Source organism: Nannobrachium achirus, assembly GCF_963921795.1.
Source record: "Nannobrachium achirus genome assembly, chromosome: 12".
NCBI classification, from domain to species: Eukaryota; Metazoa; Chordata; class Actinopteri; order Myctophiformes; family Myctophidae; genus Nannobrachium; species Nannobrachium achirus.
This window is the reverse complement of record NC_137832.1, coordinates 47,408,458-47,421,978: the sequence shown is the minus strand read 5'-3', so window position 1 is coordinate 47,421,978 and position 13,521 is coordinate 47,408,458. Positions and strand designations below refer to the sequence as shown.

Genomic DNA, 13,521 nt, shown 5'->3' with positions numbered 1-13,521 from the left:
TTAGAAAATGTGGCAAACAGGGCCTGTGATCCAGGCATCCAGGGGAAAACAAGATGTTGATTGTACAACCTATATGGTTCCGGCAGGTGTAATGTGCGTGTAAAGTTTCCCAGCAATAGATCACAGCAAAATGCATTCATGATGTGTGACATTTTGTGCAAGGTGGCCATCCCCAACAACTTTGGAAACCAATCATCATTATTTCTTAATAAATTGAATACACAGGACCACAATGCAAACAAGCACCCAGGGCCTTTTGTGTCCTTTTAATAATCATTGTAGACTAGTAGGCCTACCTCTGTAGAAAAAAAATACTAATACTTTTAAATTGTTCATAAAGTATTTAATCAATAAAAAGGCAGGGACCAGGGACTTTCTCTCAGAATGTAAATGTCCACCTTGACAGGTGTGTGCCGAATTTTGTCGACGCTTCCCTGTTTAGCCACAGGGTGACGCTGTTGTGCACAACTTTGTGAACTTTGGTCTAGAAGTGAAGTAGTTAAAAGGCGTGTGAAGTAGTTAAAAGGCGTGTTTGGTGTCTCTACCTCAGTTGAATGGGCTGTTCCCTGCCTGTTGCTCCCAGGCCTGCTTGTCTCTGTAGGAAGGGCATGGAAGCTTGACAGGTACGAACAACTTAAAAGTTTGTGCATTAACTTAGACGTGTGTAAAGTTATGGAAAATATAGGCCACTGTCCTAGAGGTTACATGTAGATTAATTGAGACTATCTTTTTGTCTATTAATTCGTGGGAAAGATAACGTTTAGGAAAGAATAATGCTTCAGTCATTAGCCTGGAGTGGTTGTAGTCAACTAGTCTAGTCTGATATTGAAATGTTTCCAATACTCTCCATTGTGTTTTGATAAAGTTGTTTAGATCTAATGATCTTGAAAGTCGACGTAAATAAAACAAGGAAGTGACCCTTTTCCCCATTGTTTCTTCACTACAAGGATAGTATTGCCTACACCTTTTACTTGGCAGCCTTTGCCAGTGGTGTAAAGTTTCACTTTTGAGTTATGAGTAGACCTATTTCCAATTTCCAATACTTTTACTTCTACTCCACTACATTTTGGATCCAAATGGTGTACTTTTACTCCACTACTTTTATTTGGAAGCTTTATTCACTATAGTCACTTTGTAGATTTTGATCATTATTACAAAACCTACATTAACAACATCAGCCCTGTTAAAAATAGCCAATCTACAAGCTCACAATGCATGTTATCGTGAGCTTGTAGATCTGCTATTTTCAAAAGATTTCTTTTTTTACATTATGATAACTTGAAATGAGACATACTGCACAATGAGTACTTTTACTTTTGATACTCTAAGTACATTTTGATGCCGGTACTTTTGCACTTTTACTCAAGTAAATCTTTAATTCCAGACTTTTACTTGTAAGGGCACGGTCACACTCACACCAAAGTATGTTTGCCAGGTTATAAACTGATTCTGCCAATTCTGCTTATCAGCTGGCAACCATACTTTGGTGACTGACCGTGCCCTAACAGAGTATTTCTACCAGGGACATGCTGGGCCCCTGATTCAGCCTGGGAAAAAGAGTTGGAGAGGCCCTCATTGCACGCTATTAGCCGGGGACCCACAAGCCCAAAAACTCAAGGAATAGGGTAGGACCTTAAGGTCCACAGAATGAGAGGCCTGCTCTGCCGGAAACATCGCGAAAAAAAGTTATGGCCATTTGTATATTCACTGTCCCATTGACTCCACTAGAAATATTAAAAAAAGAAAATAAATCTGCTTTAAGTAGCATGTGAGGGGTCAAACTAGGGGTTATTCATCATTCTGAATCCATTGCAAGCATTTGTTTTGCATGAAAAACATTCCTTGGGTTAACTTTCGGCAGCCCAAAACTGTGAAAAGTGGAAAAAAAGTGAAAAAAAATCTATCCTAAGGAATGTTCTTCATGCTAAACAAATGCTTGCAATGGATTCAGAATCATAAAGAACCCCTAGTTTGACCCCTCACATACTTATTAATGCAGACTTTTTTTCTTTTTTAAATATTTCTATTGACGTCGATGGGACAGTGAATATACAAATGGCCATAACTTTCTTTCGCGATGTTTCAAGCAGAGCAGGCCTCTCATTCTGTGGACCTTAATGACCAGACTAATAGATAAAACAGAAATAAAAAGTACGGCAGAAAATCACAGGTCCCCTCCCATTTTGGTGACTGGGTCCCCGGCTATATAGAGCTGCAGCTACTCAAAGATTTGCCATTTCAGATCATGTCAAGTGACAAGCCAGTGGGCCAATTACTGTACATGAGTTAGATTTCGTCGTTGTCGGGTGGAAATCTTGTATGTCCAAAACCGTTTGTTTTGTATTTATCATTTTAAAAAGGATTTAAACTAGTGAAAACAGCCGATCTACAAGCACACAACGCCTCGCGGTGCGAGGCGTTGTGTGCTTGTAGATCTGCTGTTTTCACTACTTTTCTGCAACGGCCTTGTATGATGAAGCAGGGCTTTGCTTTGCGAAAAAAACTATTTGAATTTGAAACTTGGAGATACAAGGTTTCTGCCCGACAGTGACGATTTACTTTGTTGGCCGCCCAGCCCCCAAAATGGAACGAAGGCCGACATTTTATTTTTAATTTTTTCCTAATGGCCGGCCGGGAATAAACCGACCGTTCGGGAGTTGTCCCGCTTTTCCCAATGGCCAGCACGTCCCTGATTTCTACATTGCAGTATTGATTACTTTTACATTAAAACATTTGAGTTATTTTCCCACCACTGGCCGTTGCAGAGAGAAGTGCAGAGATGGAGGATGTGTGGAGCATGGTCCTGCAGGGCCTGAAGGTGTGGTTGGTCCTCCTCTTGGCCTCCATCGTGGTGCCGGCCATGTTTGGCTTCTCGCTGGGCATCTCTGAGGCCTACATGAGCGTCCTGGTCAAAACCCTGGAGGTAATTTATCCTGGGCAAACGTCACATTTCTCTTTGGGGTCTCAAGCTAAAAGGTTTGGGAACCACTGTTTTACACTCTGCCATTCATCCCTAGCCTCGTAAACCACCACGTTCCGGAATTGTCATGGATTTACGGAATTTAGTGATTTACGAGGCTAATTCATCCCACGTGTGCATTAAAGTGTTGGTTCTCAACACCAGAAATTAAAACGTTCGAGAATCATGGAACTAGACTATACTGAAATCCGCTGTAGCTGTGGTGAGAGAGAAACGTATGATGTGAATCATATAAAATAGGGCTTAACAAAGTGGTCAAACTGTTTTGCTGGGGACCCCCTCCTTCGGATGACCCCCTGGGGGTCCCTGAAACCCACTTAGAGAACCAGTCCACGTATACTGTGATGTGGAGACCGGCAATGAGTGACTGTCAATGTGATTGTCTTGTGTCTGCAGTGGGCCACTCTGAAAATACAGAAGGCAAACAGAGATGAGACGACACTCAACAGATCTGCATCGAATGGTGAGCGCAAGACTTGATGTCTGTCTGGCATTATTACGTTTTTTTTGTCTTTATGGCCACCACATTCATTGGTATGAGGGAACAAGAAAGTAGAATATTTACATACAATTGAATAGTACAGTATGTACAACCGTTTATCTTAGTTAAATAGATCAGTGACAGTCAGTGCTCTTATTTTTACCCATCGAATTACTCATATCCTTGATTTGGAAATATTGTGGTTGTTGTGCAAACTGTTTCCTGTATCTAAATGATTGGTAACATCTTTCAAGCCTGGACAAGCCCTTGTGCTTCAGAAGAAATCCAGGGTTTTCATTTGCACAGCAACAGGCCGACGTCAATTGTGTTTGAGAAAGGGGACTTGGCTGTGTAATTTTTAACACCTGCTGTCTATAAATATAAACGCTTTAGACACAGGTGCAATGCTCAGATATATTGCGCAGGGCTTTGACTTGTGCAGTGATTGTGAAAAGGGTAGACTGCATGATACCTGATCTAGTGATTCACCAGATAGGGTTTATGATGACTGGAAATCTGACAACTGGAAATCTGCCTATCTGACAAGTTGTTATTCAGTGCATTATCATTCACTTGGGTAAAGACCTATAGTAAAGACACAAGTGCAGAGGGTGATACACTACCCACTCAGAAAGACTCTAGATGTGTTAGAAAGTAGCGAGCACTACAAGGTCCAAAGTGTATCAAAGATTTCAGAAATGACAATAGAAAGACTGGGGAAATGCTATTGTACATTGTACAGAACATTGAATATGGCAGGAGACTTTCTTTCTTTCTTTCTAAGGCTTGTACTTTGCCCTTGTGTTATCAGATTCAGTGGAGACTTCCCACAGGTCTCATACCTGTTTAGAGGGGAATGTAATCCATGATGAGTTCAACTTTAGCCCAATGTATTGCTGGTCAAAAAGTTCAGGGGCATTTTTTATACGAATTGAGGAGGATACTGTGTCACTTGCCCTATATGTTATCTCCTCTTTTAAATGTTGTAATTGAGGTAACTATGTGAAAGGCCAATAGTCCGTAGTGTATGATTCATTCCTGTGACTCTCAAACCTCTTTCCACTGTTGCACACCTACAGTATAGAATAGCCTTTGTACTTAAATCAAAAATGATTTTGCATTTTATTCTCTATTACTTTCTCCCCAATTTAGTCATTACCGATTCCCCCCCATGTACAGTGTTGTCCATGTCACCATCAACCCCTACTGTTGTCTGGGGATGGTTTAGACAACCATGTCTGCCTAGTCTCATGTAGCCAGGCGACGGGACATCTACGTCCCCATTGCAGTTACAACTGCAGATTCACTCCCAGTTTTCCGCTGTAACCTGAAAAGACCTCCACCGTGGCCCGTAGCACTTGACCTAGTTTTGACGACCATGCAGAGATGATTTGTCTCCAAAGCAGTGGGCGTAGGTCTGTTAACGGCTGTCCTCATCAATGTCCTAACCCAGGGGTTCTCAAACCTTTTTAGGTCGTGACTGACCCTGACAAGCACTTGGAATTGTAGCTATTACGTTTAATGTGACTCGGTTCCACAGATATATTGTGAAAATAGCAGATCTACATGCTCTCAACGCCTCACAATGCAAGGCGTTGTGAGCATGTCTGCGAGGCGTTGTGGGCTTGTAGATCTGCTATTTTTGACTAATGTTCCTCACAGAATAAGGATTCTATGGTTAAAATGTAAAAAAAAAAGACAAAAGATTCCTATAACACAATGCACGGTGCCAGCACGCGTTACGACAACTGAGATACCATTCCTATCAGATGTTGACTTTGCTCATGAGTTGAGGTGTGTTTGTGTCTCTCAGGTCTCATTCAGAGGAATGATGGCTCTATGGAGAAAGAGTTTGAAGAGTTGAGACGCAGTCGCCCCAAACCACCAGTGGGTGGCGACTTCACTCTCAGCGACTGTTTCTATTTCTACCGCCGTGGCATTGAGAGCATTGTGGACGACGAGGTAAAGTTAATTCTGTCCTACGTGTAATGTTATTATTTGTGTTTCTTAAATAGTGTACTAAGTCTACTCTACACCAATGAATCGCAACTCAACAAGTTGCAATTGCAACCACTTGCAACACAATCACCAAATTCAGACCAATGCAACTGGTTGCAAGTTGGAACTTGTTGTGAATCATTGGTGTGGACTGAGCTTTAATACATTAAAGATAGGCCACTCTACTGGCATCACCAGTAGCTGGTCCCTCATTGGCTGTTAATGATGACATTACCAGGAATGCTGCTCGCTGACATCACCACTGGCATCACCAGGAATGCAGATGCTGGTCCCTCGTTGGCAGTTAATGATGACGTTACCATAAATGCTGGTCCATGACTGGCTAAGGGCGTAAACACAACACACACGGCTTCACCTATGCAGCCGAACGCAGTAGTTGCACGCTCTTCTGGCACAAGTAATAATTAAGCATATTAGCCATGTACAAAAGTGTGTGCGGGTGTGTGTCTGTCTATATCTGCTCTGGCATTTGGCCTTTGTGCCCTCAAACACCATGTGCCCTAAAATACACCACTGCCTCTTAACTTTAAGTGCGCTCAGGGACCGGAGTCGAGAGGCGAACCAGTGACTTTCTGTTCTCCAGACAGCCTCTCTAGCTACTAAGCATTAGCAACTATGTAATTTTTACATTGACCATAGTTGTGAACCTTTCACCCCAAAAGTTCTAAATCTCTCTGGGGCCAGGCGCGGACGCAGCCCGTCTTTATGAGCGAGGCGACGTAAATGGGGGATAGGCAACTTGTGCGGGGGGAGGGGTGTCTCACACGCGGCCCTCATAGATAGACTCGACGAAAGACCCACTCAGAAAACCGGTTCTGTGAATTAATGAATGGGGAGGCAGCAGCAGGGTTAGACTCATTTCACACTTCTCACAATGAAACCGCACTCAAGACGATCTGCGCTGTGAGAAAATGTGTATTTTGCTGTCTGTCAGCCTCGCCGCGTTTGCAAGCCTCAGCCTTGCCAACGCAATTCCTCTGCTGTCTGGGGAAGACTACCAGTCCATCCATTCTTGATTTATTTTGCTAACAGATGGGACCGACTATAGTATCGTCCTATGCTACGAATGTCTTAAAAGGAAAATAGACTGTTGGAGTCACTGGTAATATTTTTTTTGTTTTCCTTACCCCCTCGCCCTCTGCTCCTAGGTGACCCAGCGTTTCACATCTGAAGAGCTGGTGTTGTGGAACCTGCTGACTCGCACCAACAACCATTTCCGATACATAAGCCCTAAACTCACTCTGGTCTATGGTCTGGGTGTCATTGTCAGATACTGCATCCTCGCCCCACTAAGGTACAGACACCAGAGATACTGTGTGTTGTTAATCTTGTTATCAGACTGTGCTTCCCTTCTCAAGGTTTCTCAATAGCAAAATGCTTAGTGCATTTTATTGTCTTCTAGGATAACCCTGGCCGCCATTGGCCTCAGCTGGCTTGTCATAGGTACATCTGCTGTTGGATTAATGCCAGACTGGAGGTGAATATAACACTTATTTATATTCTAATGTTGATATACAGTACATTTTCTTTTTTTTAATATACATTTCAAGGATGACTTTCACTAACTGTCAGGGATTTATTATCAGAATAATAATGTCAAATCTGTGAATAAATTCCTTGCCAATACATTTCTTCACCAATGTGTTTGTAAAGGTGTCTAGTAACGCATCTCACAAAGATTTAAATTAATTTTCCCTAGGGGAATCTGTGACAGCTGCTGAAAGTTGGGGTACCATTAACTTTATTATGCGGGGAAGAAGATACAACAACAAACTGCTTTAAGTAGCATGTTAGGCCGCGCTCACACATGTGCGTCACGCATCATCATCTTATCGTCTGAGAATGGCCACTGGGGCGCCGTACTAATGCATTGTCAATAGGGTTGTTCGATATGGCCAAAAAATAAAATCTCGATTATTTTCTCTGAAATCTCGATTTTCGTTTTCGATTTCGATTTCGATTTTTTGTTAAAAGAATAATACATTGTTTCAACTATTTTGTTTTCATTTAAAAAATGATTTTTTGATTTTTTGATTTTTATTATTGTTTAATTTTTTTTATTTTTTTTTTATATAGCCAAATAGCAAAATGCAATAAAACAATAAGGGTATTAATAATAATAACTTTAGTTGCGCAACAATCACATACAGAAGTTAACTTAGCGTCCTTAGTGTTTCATTATCAATAGTGAGTGACAAAACAGCCAAAACAAGCCAGCTCTTGGAGGCTGGTGAAACGGGTGAAAAAATAGCTAAGGCCGCCCCTGCACTGCTCATGCACGGAGGCGAAGCGCTTCGCTTCCCGACACAAAATTAACACAGTGACAGGGACAGTAGGAGTAGACTACAGACAGACAGTGGATGGGTAACACAGAATTAATAAGCTTCTTTCAAACTACAACAAGTAGACCTAAGTGTACAAGCTCAGCAGCTTTTTGTTCTGTTTGCTGCCTGCATGTAGGCTACTGTACCAGCGCGAGTGAGCGCATGCAGTGCTGTGGTGAGCTCTGCCCCGTTTGACTTGCGCTGCACGCGCATCAAAGAAATGACACATCAGAGAGAAAGTAGGTATTAATTTGGTGTCAGACCTTGTCGTCCTGCTTTAGGAGGACCGGGCTGTGTACTTTTTGCCCCTTGCAAGGCTCCAATGAGTAAGAATTACCCTAATTAAAGTGAAAATCGATTTTACGATTTCTTCTTTTTTTAAATCGTCCAAAGGAAAAAACCCGGGTTTCGATTAAAAATCGATTAATCGAAAAACCCTAATTGTCAATGGAAGGTTGTTTGTTTTTTTGTCGTTGCCGTGTCTCTAGCTCAACCGCAGCCTGTACGCTCTTGAAGAGACACGGCAACGACAAAACACCAAACAACCTTGCATTGAGAATGCATTAGTACGCCGCCCCCAGTGGCCATTCTCAGACGATAAGATGATGATGCGTGACGCAGATGTCTGTACGGCGCCTTAGGGGTCAAACTAGGGTTTTTCCATGATTCTGAATCCATTGCAAGCATTTGTTTTGCACAAAAAACAATCCTTGGGCTAAAACCAGACACTTTTTGGGGGCACGGTGGCACAGTTGTTAGCGCTGTCGCCTCACAGCTAGAAGGTCCTGGGTCCGATTCCCGCTGGGGGACGCTGTGGGCGCTGGGGGCATGTTCCTTCCTCTGCGTCATCAGTGCCCACACCCTAGGTGGGGTTGTCTAAAGGGCCTTTCTGTGTGGAGTTTGCATGTTCTCCCTGTGTCTCCTAGGGTATATATGTCACCGTTAGATAGAGAAACGGTGAGATAGAGAAACGGAGCGCTTGCCGTGCCGCACGGGGCGGAACAAGCGGTCGCCACAACAACGTCCTCCAGGCGGAGCCGCTCGATTGTCCACGACATTGCAAGCGGCGCGAAGGCCAGCGGACCTTGGTCCTGCTCTTCGCCCCCGAGCGCCGCAGGCACGAGTGGCCGCGAAGAGCGGGCCAGGGCCGCGCGGCCGGCGGAGCGCCGCGCGAGTTACGAAGCCGTGGTGAATGCAATCGTTATATTTAGCCTGGGCAAGCCCACGATAAACGCCCTGTCCAAGTGACTACAATGGAGCTAATGGCTAAGCTAGGCTAGGCTAGGCTAGGCTAGTAAATAAAGAAAGAGAGTCGCAAACGAGTGACGTCAGCGCCTTCACTATTGAATGGCTGCGTCGCCATCTGGTGGTGATTAGTGTGTGGTGAACTACAAAACGAGCGCTCTTACCACAGTCTCACTGAGTTACCCAAAATGACTGTAACAGATACACTCACAAAAAACATGCAGTAATCCTGGTCTCTATACTGCCTCCCCCTAGCCAGCCGGGGCGCCTGATGGAGGGGAAAGGAACTGGTTGGAATAACGTGTTACTTCCACACGCTACGTCCAAATCGGGGAAATCCCCCCTGCCAGGTGATAATAAGCTAATTGGACTCCCCAGGCGCGGCAGAGGGAGAGCAGAGCCCAGAATTACATAGGCAATTGGCACTGGGGTGAAAAAATGGGTTACAAAATCATGGGATAAAAAAAACAAAGAAAAACAACAACAAAAAACGGACACTTTCCATGTCATCACAAACCATTGTTTTGTGTTGGGGACGTTTTTAGCCCAAAGAGTTCAAAACCAATGCTTGCAATGGATTCAGAATCATGAAAACCCTCAATGAGTGTTACCACAGATCAAATAAACCTCTGACTTGCCAACTCTCTGACTCTCTCTTGTATACCTACCTGTTCTCTCTTTTACCTGTTCTCTCTCTCTCTCTTACACCTGTTCTCAGGATAAAGTACTGGCTAAGTGAGTGGGTTCATGTCATGTGCTACAGAATCTGTGCCAGGGGAATCTCTGCTACCATTCACTATCACAACAAGTAAGGGAAACCCGTCCACCTTCTTAAATCCCAACAGGAAATATGCTTATCCCTTCATGTAGTGTTACATGCAGTTTTTATATCATATTTGCAGGGAAAACCGACCCAGAAAGGGAGGAATCTGTGTTGCCAATCACACCAGCCCCATTGACATTGTGATTCTCTGCAATGACGGATGTTATGCTATGGTATGAGACTAGAACATGGCAATAACAGTGCTTTATACCACCAATAATAATAGTGGGAAATAAATGAATAATACAAACTTTTTTCCAGGTGGGACAGATTCACGGAGGCCTGATGGGAGTGGTCCAGAGAGCCATGGTGAGATCCTGTCCCCATGTCTGGTTTGAGAGAGCAGAAATGAAAGATCGCCATCTAGTGGCCAAAAGGTGATTCTTCCACATTCAAGTGTCTCTGCTCTGCACACTTGTTGAGTGTTTGCAGTAACTAACTAAGGCCCTTTTTCACCAAAAGAACTTTGGTTCTAGAATTGGTTGTGTTCTAGATTCTTCACCAAACTTTTGGTTCCAGTTACGAACCAACTTTTAGGGCTCTGAACCAATTCATTTTCAGTGGAAACACTCTGAACTGGTTCAATATTAAGCGGGAAAAAAATAATTGAACCGGTTCAACCTTAGTGTAAAAGGGGCCCTGAGAGCCAGTAGGACCAGCTTATGAGTAAACACTTTTTTTATATGTATGAGTGTGACCTTTTTCAGATCAGTTCAGGAAAATGAAATTATTTTCCCCCTCCGATATGTTCACTATATAATTATATTGAGGTATTTAAAGACTGCGTAGTATTCATTTCGTCATGTTCCAGGCCCAATCACAAATGTACTATGTGCTCTTTAGATACCTCAATAACTTGGATACCTCAATAACATATAGTGCGCACAAAAAAACAAGAGACCAGAAAACGAAGTGATATGTCTTCTTTTATTTCCCTGATCCGATTATTTAACCACTTAAACCTTTGTCTTAAGAGAACCGTCCATGAATTACAACTACTTTGAACACTTCTTTTTCCCAGCTACACCAATCAGCTATTTTTGGCCAATGTTCCCCCCAGAATTTGAACACTGGGGTTCAACTAAGTGGTTAACAAAAGACCACAATCATTAAAAGATCATGTTTATTCATGTGCTTGTCCACCCGGCTCTCGTTGACATCAGTGCATTCAGTGGAACATTCAGCTCCAGTTTGCCTGATGAATCTGCCAGCTGGACTCGTGACGTTGTTCTATCCTCTCCTTGTTTATATAATCCTTGTTTCAATTGACCGTGTTCCCACTCGCTTCAACTTCCAGGTTAAGGGATCACGTGAATGACAAAACAAAGCTTCCGATATTGATCTTCCCAGAGGGTAAGTGTCACCATGCAGAAGAGCCGACATCACCTCCCAACTCTTGATCATACATACGTACATTAGGTTTATCTTTGTCTTCTTGTTGACACGGATTGGCCAGTAGATCTACTCATCTTAGATCAAGTATGCCTGATTACAGTCAAGCTGTCAAGGCTGCAAAACAGATGCTGTTTCTCTGGATTTTGGAAAGGGCTCTCATGGCTCTGACGTGCTAATCTGTGCCTTCTTCAGGTACCTGTGTCAACAACACATCCGTCATGATGTTCAAGAAGGGGAGTTTCGAAATTGGAGGAACAATATACCCTGTAGCCATTAAGGTACTTTCTCCGAATGTGTGATAATGTGTCTTACACAGCTTTTTAATATTCAGTATATTTGTTGACGAAATTGTCAACATATTTAGTTTTAGTCATCATAGCTTTGTTTTTAATTTACTGTAGTCGACATTTTTTTTTGTCATAGCTTTAGTTGATGAAATCAACACTATTGAGGAGGGGTTAAAGAACATTCCCTCTAATGTAAGTTCTACCCCTCTAGGGGGTGCCTCAAATTAATAATTGTAAATTGTGTAACTCAATTAGGTTTGGTTTGATTAGGCTTGACTAAAATCATACTGTCCTTATAGGTATAACGTTATTTTTTTCCCCACTTCTATTCATTTGTTTAAATGAATATAAAAATATATATAATAAACATTTTAAATGTATGTTTATGTATTCTATCTTTTTAGTATGACCCCAAGTTTGGAGATGCCTTCTGGAACAGTTCAAAGTACAGTATGGTACAGTACCTTCTCAGGATGATGACCAGTTGGGCCCTGGTCTGTAACGTGTGGTATCTGCCCGCCATGCACCAACAGGTGTGTACAACAGGGGATTTCAAACTCTTAACTCGGGCACCCCTGTAAATAACTATTTCCTCCACGGCATGCCCTTGAATTACACTGTTCATTTTTAAAATCAGATTGCACTATGTAAATTTCCAGCAGAGGCTGTGTCACAGGAGAAATATCTGTTTCCATCAGAACTGACTGAAAATAACTTTATACTTGACGTTTAACCACTTGAACCCCAGCATCCCTAATCTGGGGGGGAACGAGGAAGGTTCACCAAAAATAGCTGATCTACAAGCTCACAACACATCACAACATGACGCGTTGTGAGCTTGTAGATTAGCTATATTTGGTGAAAGAGCTGGCTGTAGATGGAAACAGAACTCAAGTACTGTCCAAATCAGGTCTGTTTTACAAAGCATAGTGAAGTGATATAGATGTAGTGAGATTGATGAAATCCAATTGTTATCAGATTATCCTGTGGCACCCCTGGCATCACAGCACCCTGGGGTGCCGCAGCACCCACTTTGGTAAACCCTGCTGTACAACATGTGACCGTATACACAATGCAGTACAGCTTCAGTTTACTGTACCATGCCACGCAGACTGACAAAACTCAGACACGCACTTATATTTAAGTGATTGTTTATTTTAATATGATAGGAAGGAGAGAATGCTGTCCAGTTTGCCAACAGAGTTAAAGCAGCCATCGCTACGCAGGGAGGGCTGGTAGACCTCCAGTGGTAAGATGTTTTGTCTTTTTTCCCCGTCTTAATATATTTACAGTTCTTAGATTTCAGATAAAGTACACATACTGTGGACACATCCAAACACACACATAATACTAAATGCACAGTGAATTGCAAATGGCTCAGTTATTACCAGGGTCAAGGGGCCACTTTCCACCAAGGCGCTTTTTGTCCTACACGCAGCGTATGTTTTGAATTGTTTTCAATGGGAGTGTTGCATATTTACACTATGCTGGAAGAGCCTGCTTTGCACATTTACGTCTGGTGATTTTTATCTGGAATATTTTCAACTTGGCCGTTTGGGGTGAGTGTCTTTAAAAGTGCGCCACTGCGTTTTTTAGGAGGAGGGGGAAAAAAACGATTTGGAGACACAGCCTTATTGTAATGCCTTTCTGCCTGTTTCAGGGATGGGGGACTGAAGAGGGGAAAGGTGAAGGACTCGTATAAAGAGCAACAGCAGAAGCAGTTCAGCAGCATGGTGGTGGGAGACGACAGCAGCAACAGTGACTGACACCTCCGTTCAGTACGCCAGCCGAACCCTTACAGTACATACAGTTCGGTGCATGAATAGAAACACTCTCTGCCTCTGGAACGTCTCACCGGCTGTAACCGTTCTGGAATAACACTGGACTCTGAGCCTAGCTGCCTCTGATGAACTCATTATGACTAATGCCGGGTCTATACTTGGTTGCGGGCCGTGTCGCGAATCAAA

At 42.9% G+C, this 13,521-nt stretch overlaps 2 protein-coding genes across 2 annotated transcripts in view; one reads left to right on the top strand and one right to left on the bottom strand.

Moving 5' to 3' along the window:
- The window catches only part of LOC308295647 (A disintegrin and metalloproteinase with thrombospondin motifs 12-like), a gene marked incomplete at both ends in the record, with an annotated part of 51,943 nt that extends 51,333 nt beyond the window's left edge, over positions 1–610 (bottom strand). The window contains one exon of the mRNA XM_080738697.1: positions 546–610. Within this exon, the coding sequence (XP_080594823.1) occupies positions 546–610 (65 nt within the window). The remainder of the gene's footprint in view (positions 1–545) is intronic.
- Positions 611–2,779: 2,169 nt separating this feature from the next.
- Positions 2,780–13,320, top strand: agpat9l (1-acylglycerol-3-phosphate O-acyltransferase 9, like; the record flags this gene model as incomplete). The annotated part of the gene is made up of 13 exons (XM_080738998.1): positions 2,780–2,923; positions 3,377–3,443; positions 5,275–5,423; positions 6,629–6,774; positions 6,883–6,957; positions 9,768–9,857; positions 9,952–10,045; positions 10,134–10,249; positions 11,170–11,225; positions 11,460–11,545; positions 11,959–12,087; positions 12,724–12,803; positions 13,215–13,320. 13 exons carry the CDS (start codon positions 2,780–2,782, stop codon positions 13,318–13,320), a joined length of 1,338 nt encoding a protein of 445 aa, XP_080595124.1.
- Positions 13,321–13,521: the final 201 nt, after the last annotated feature.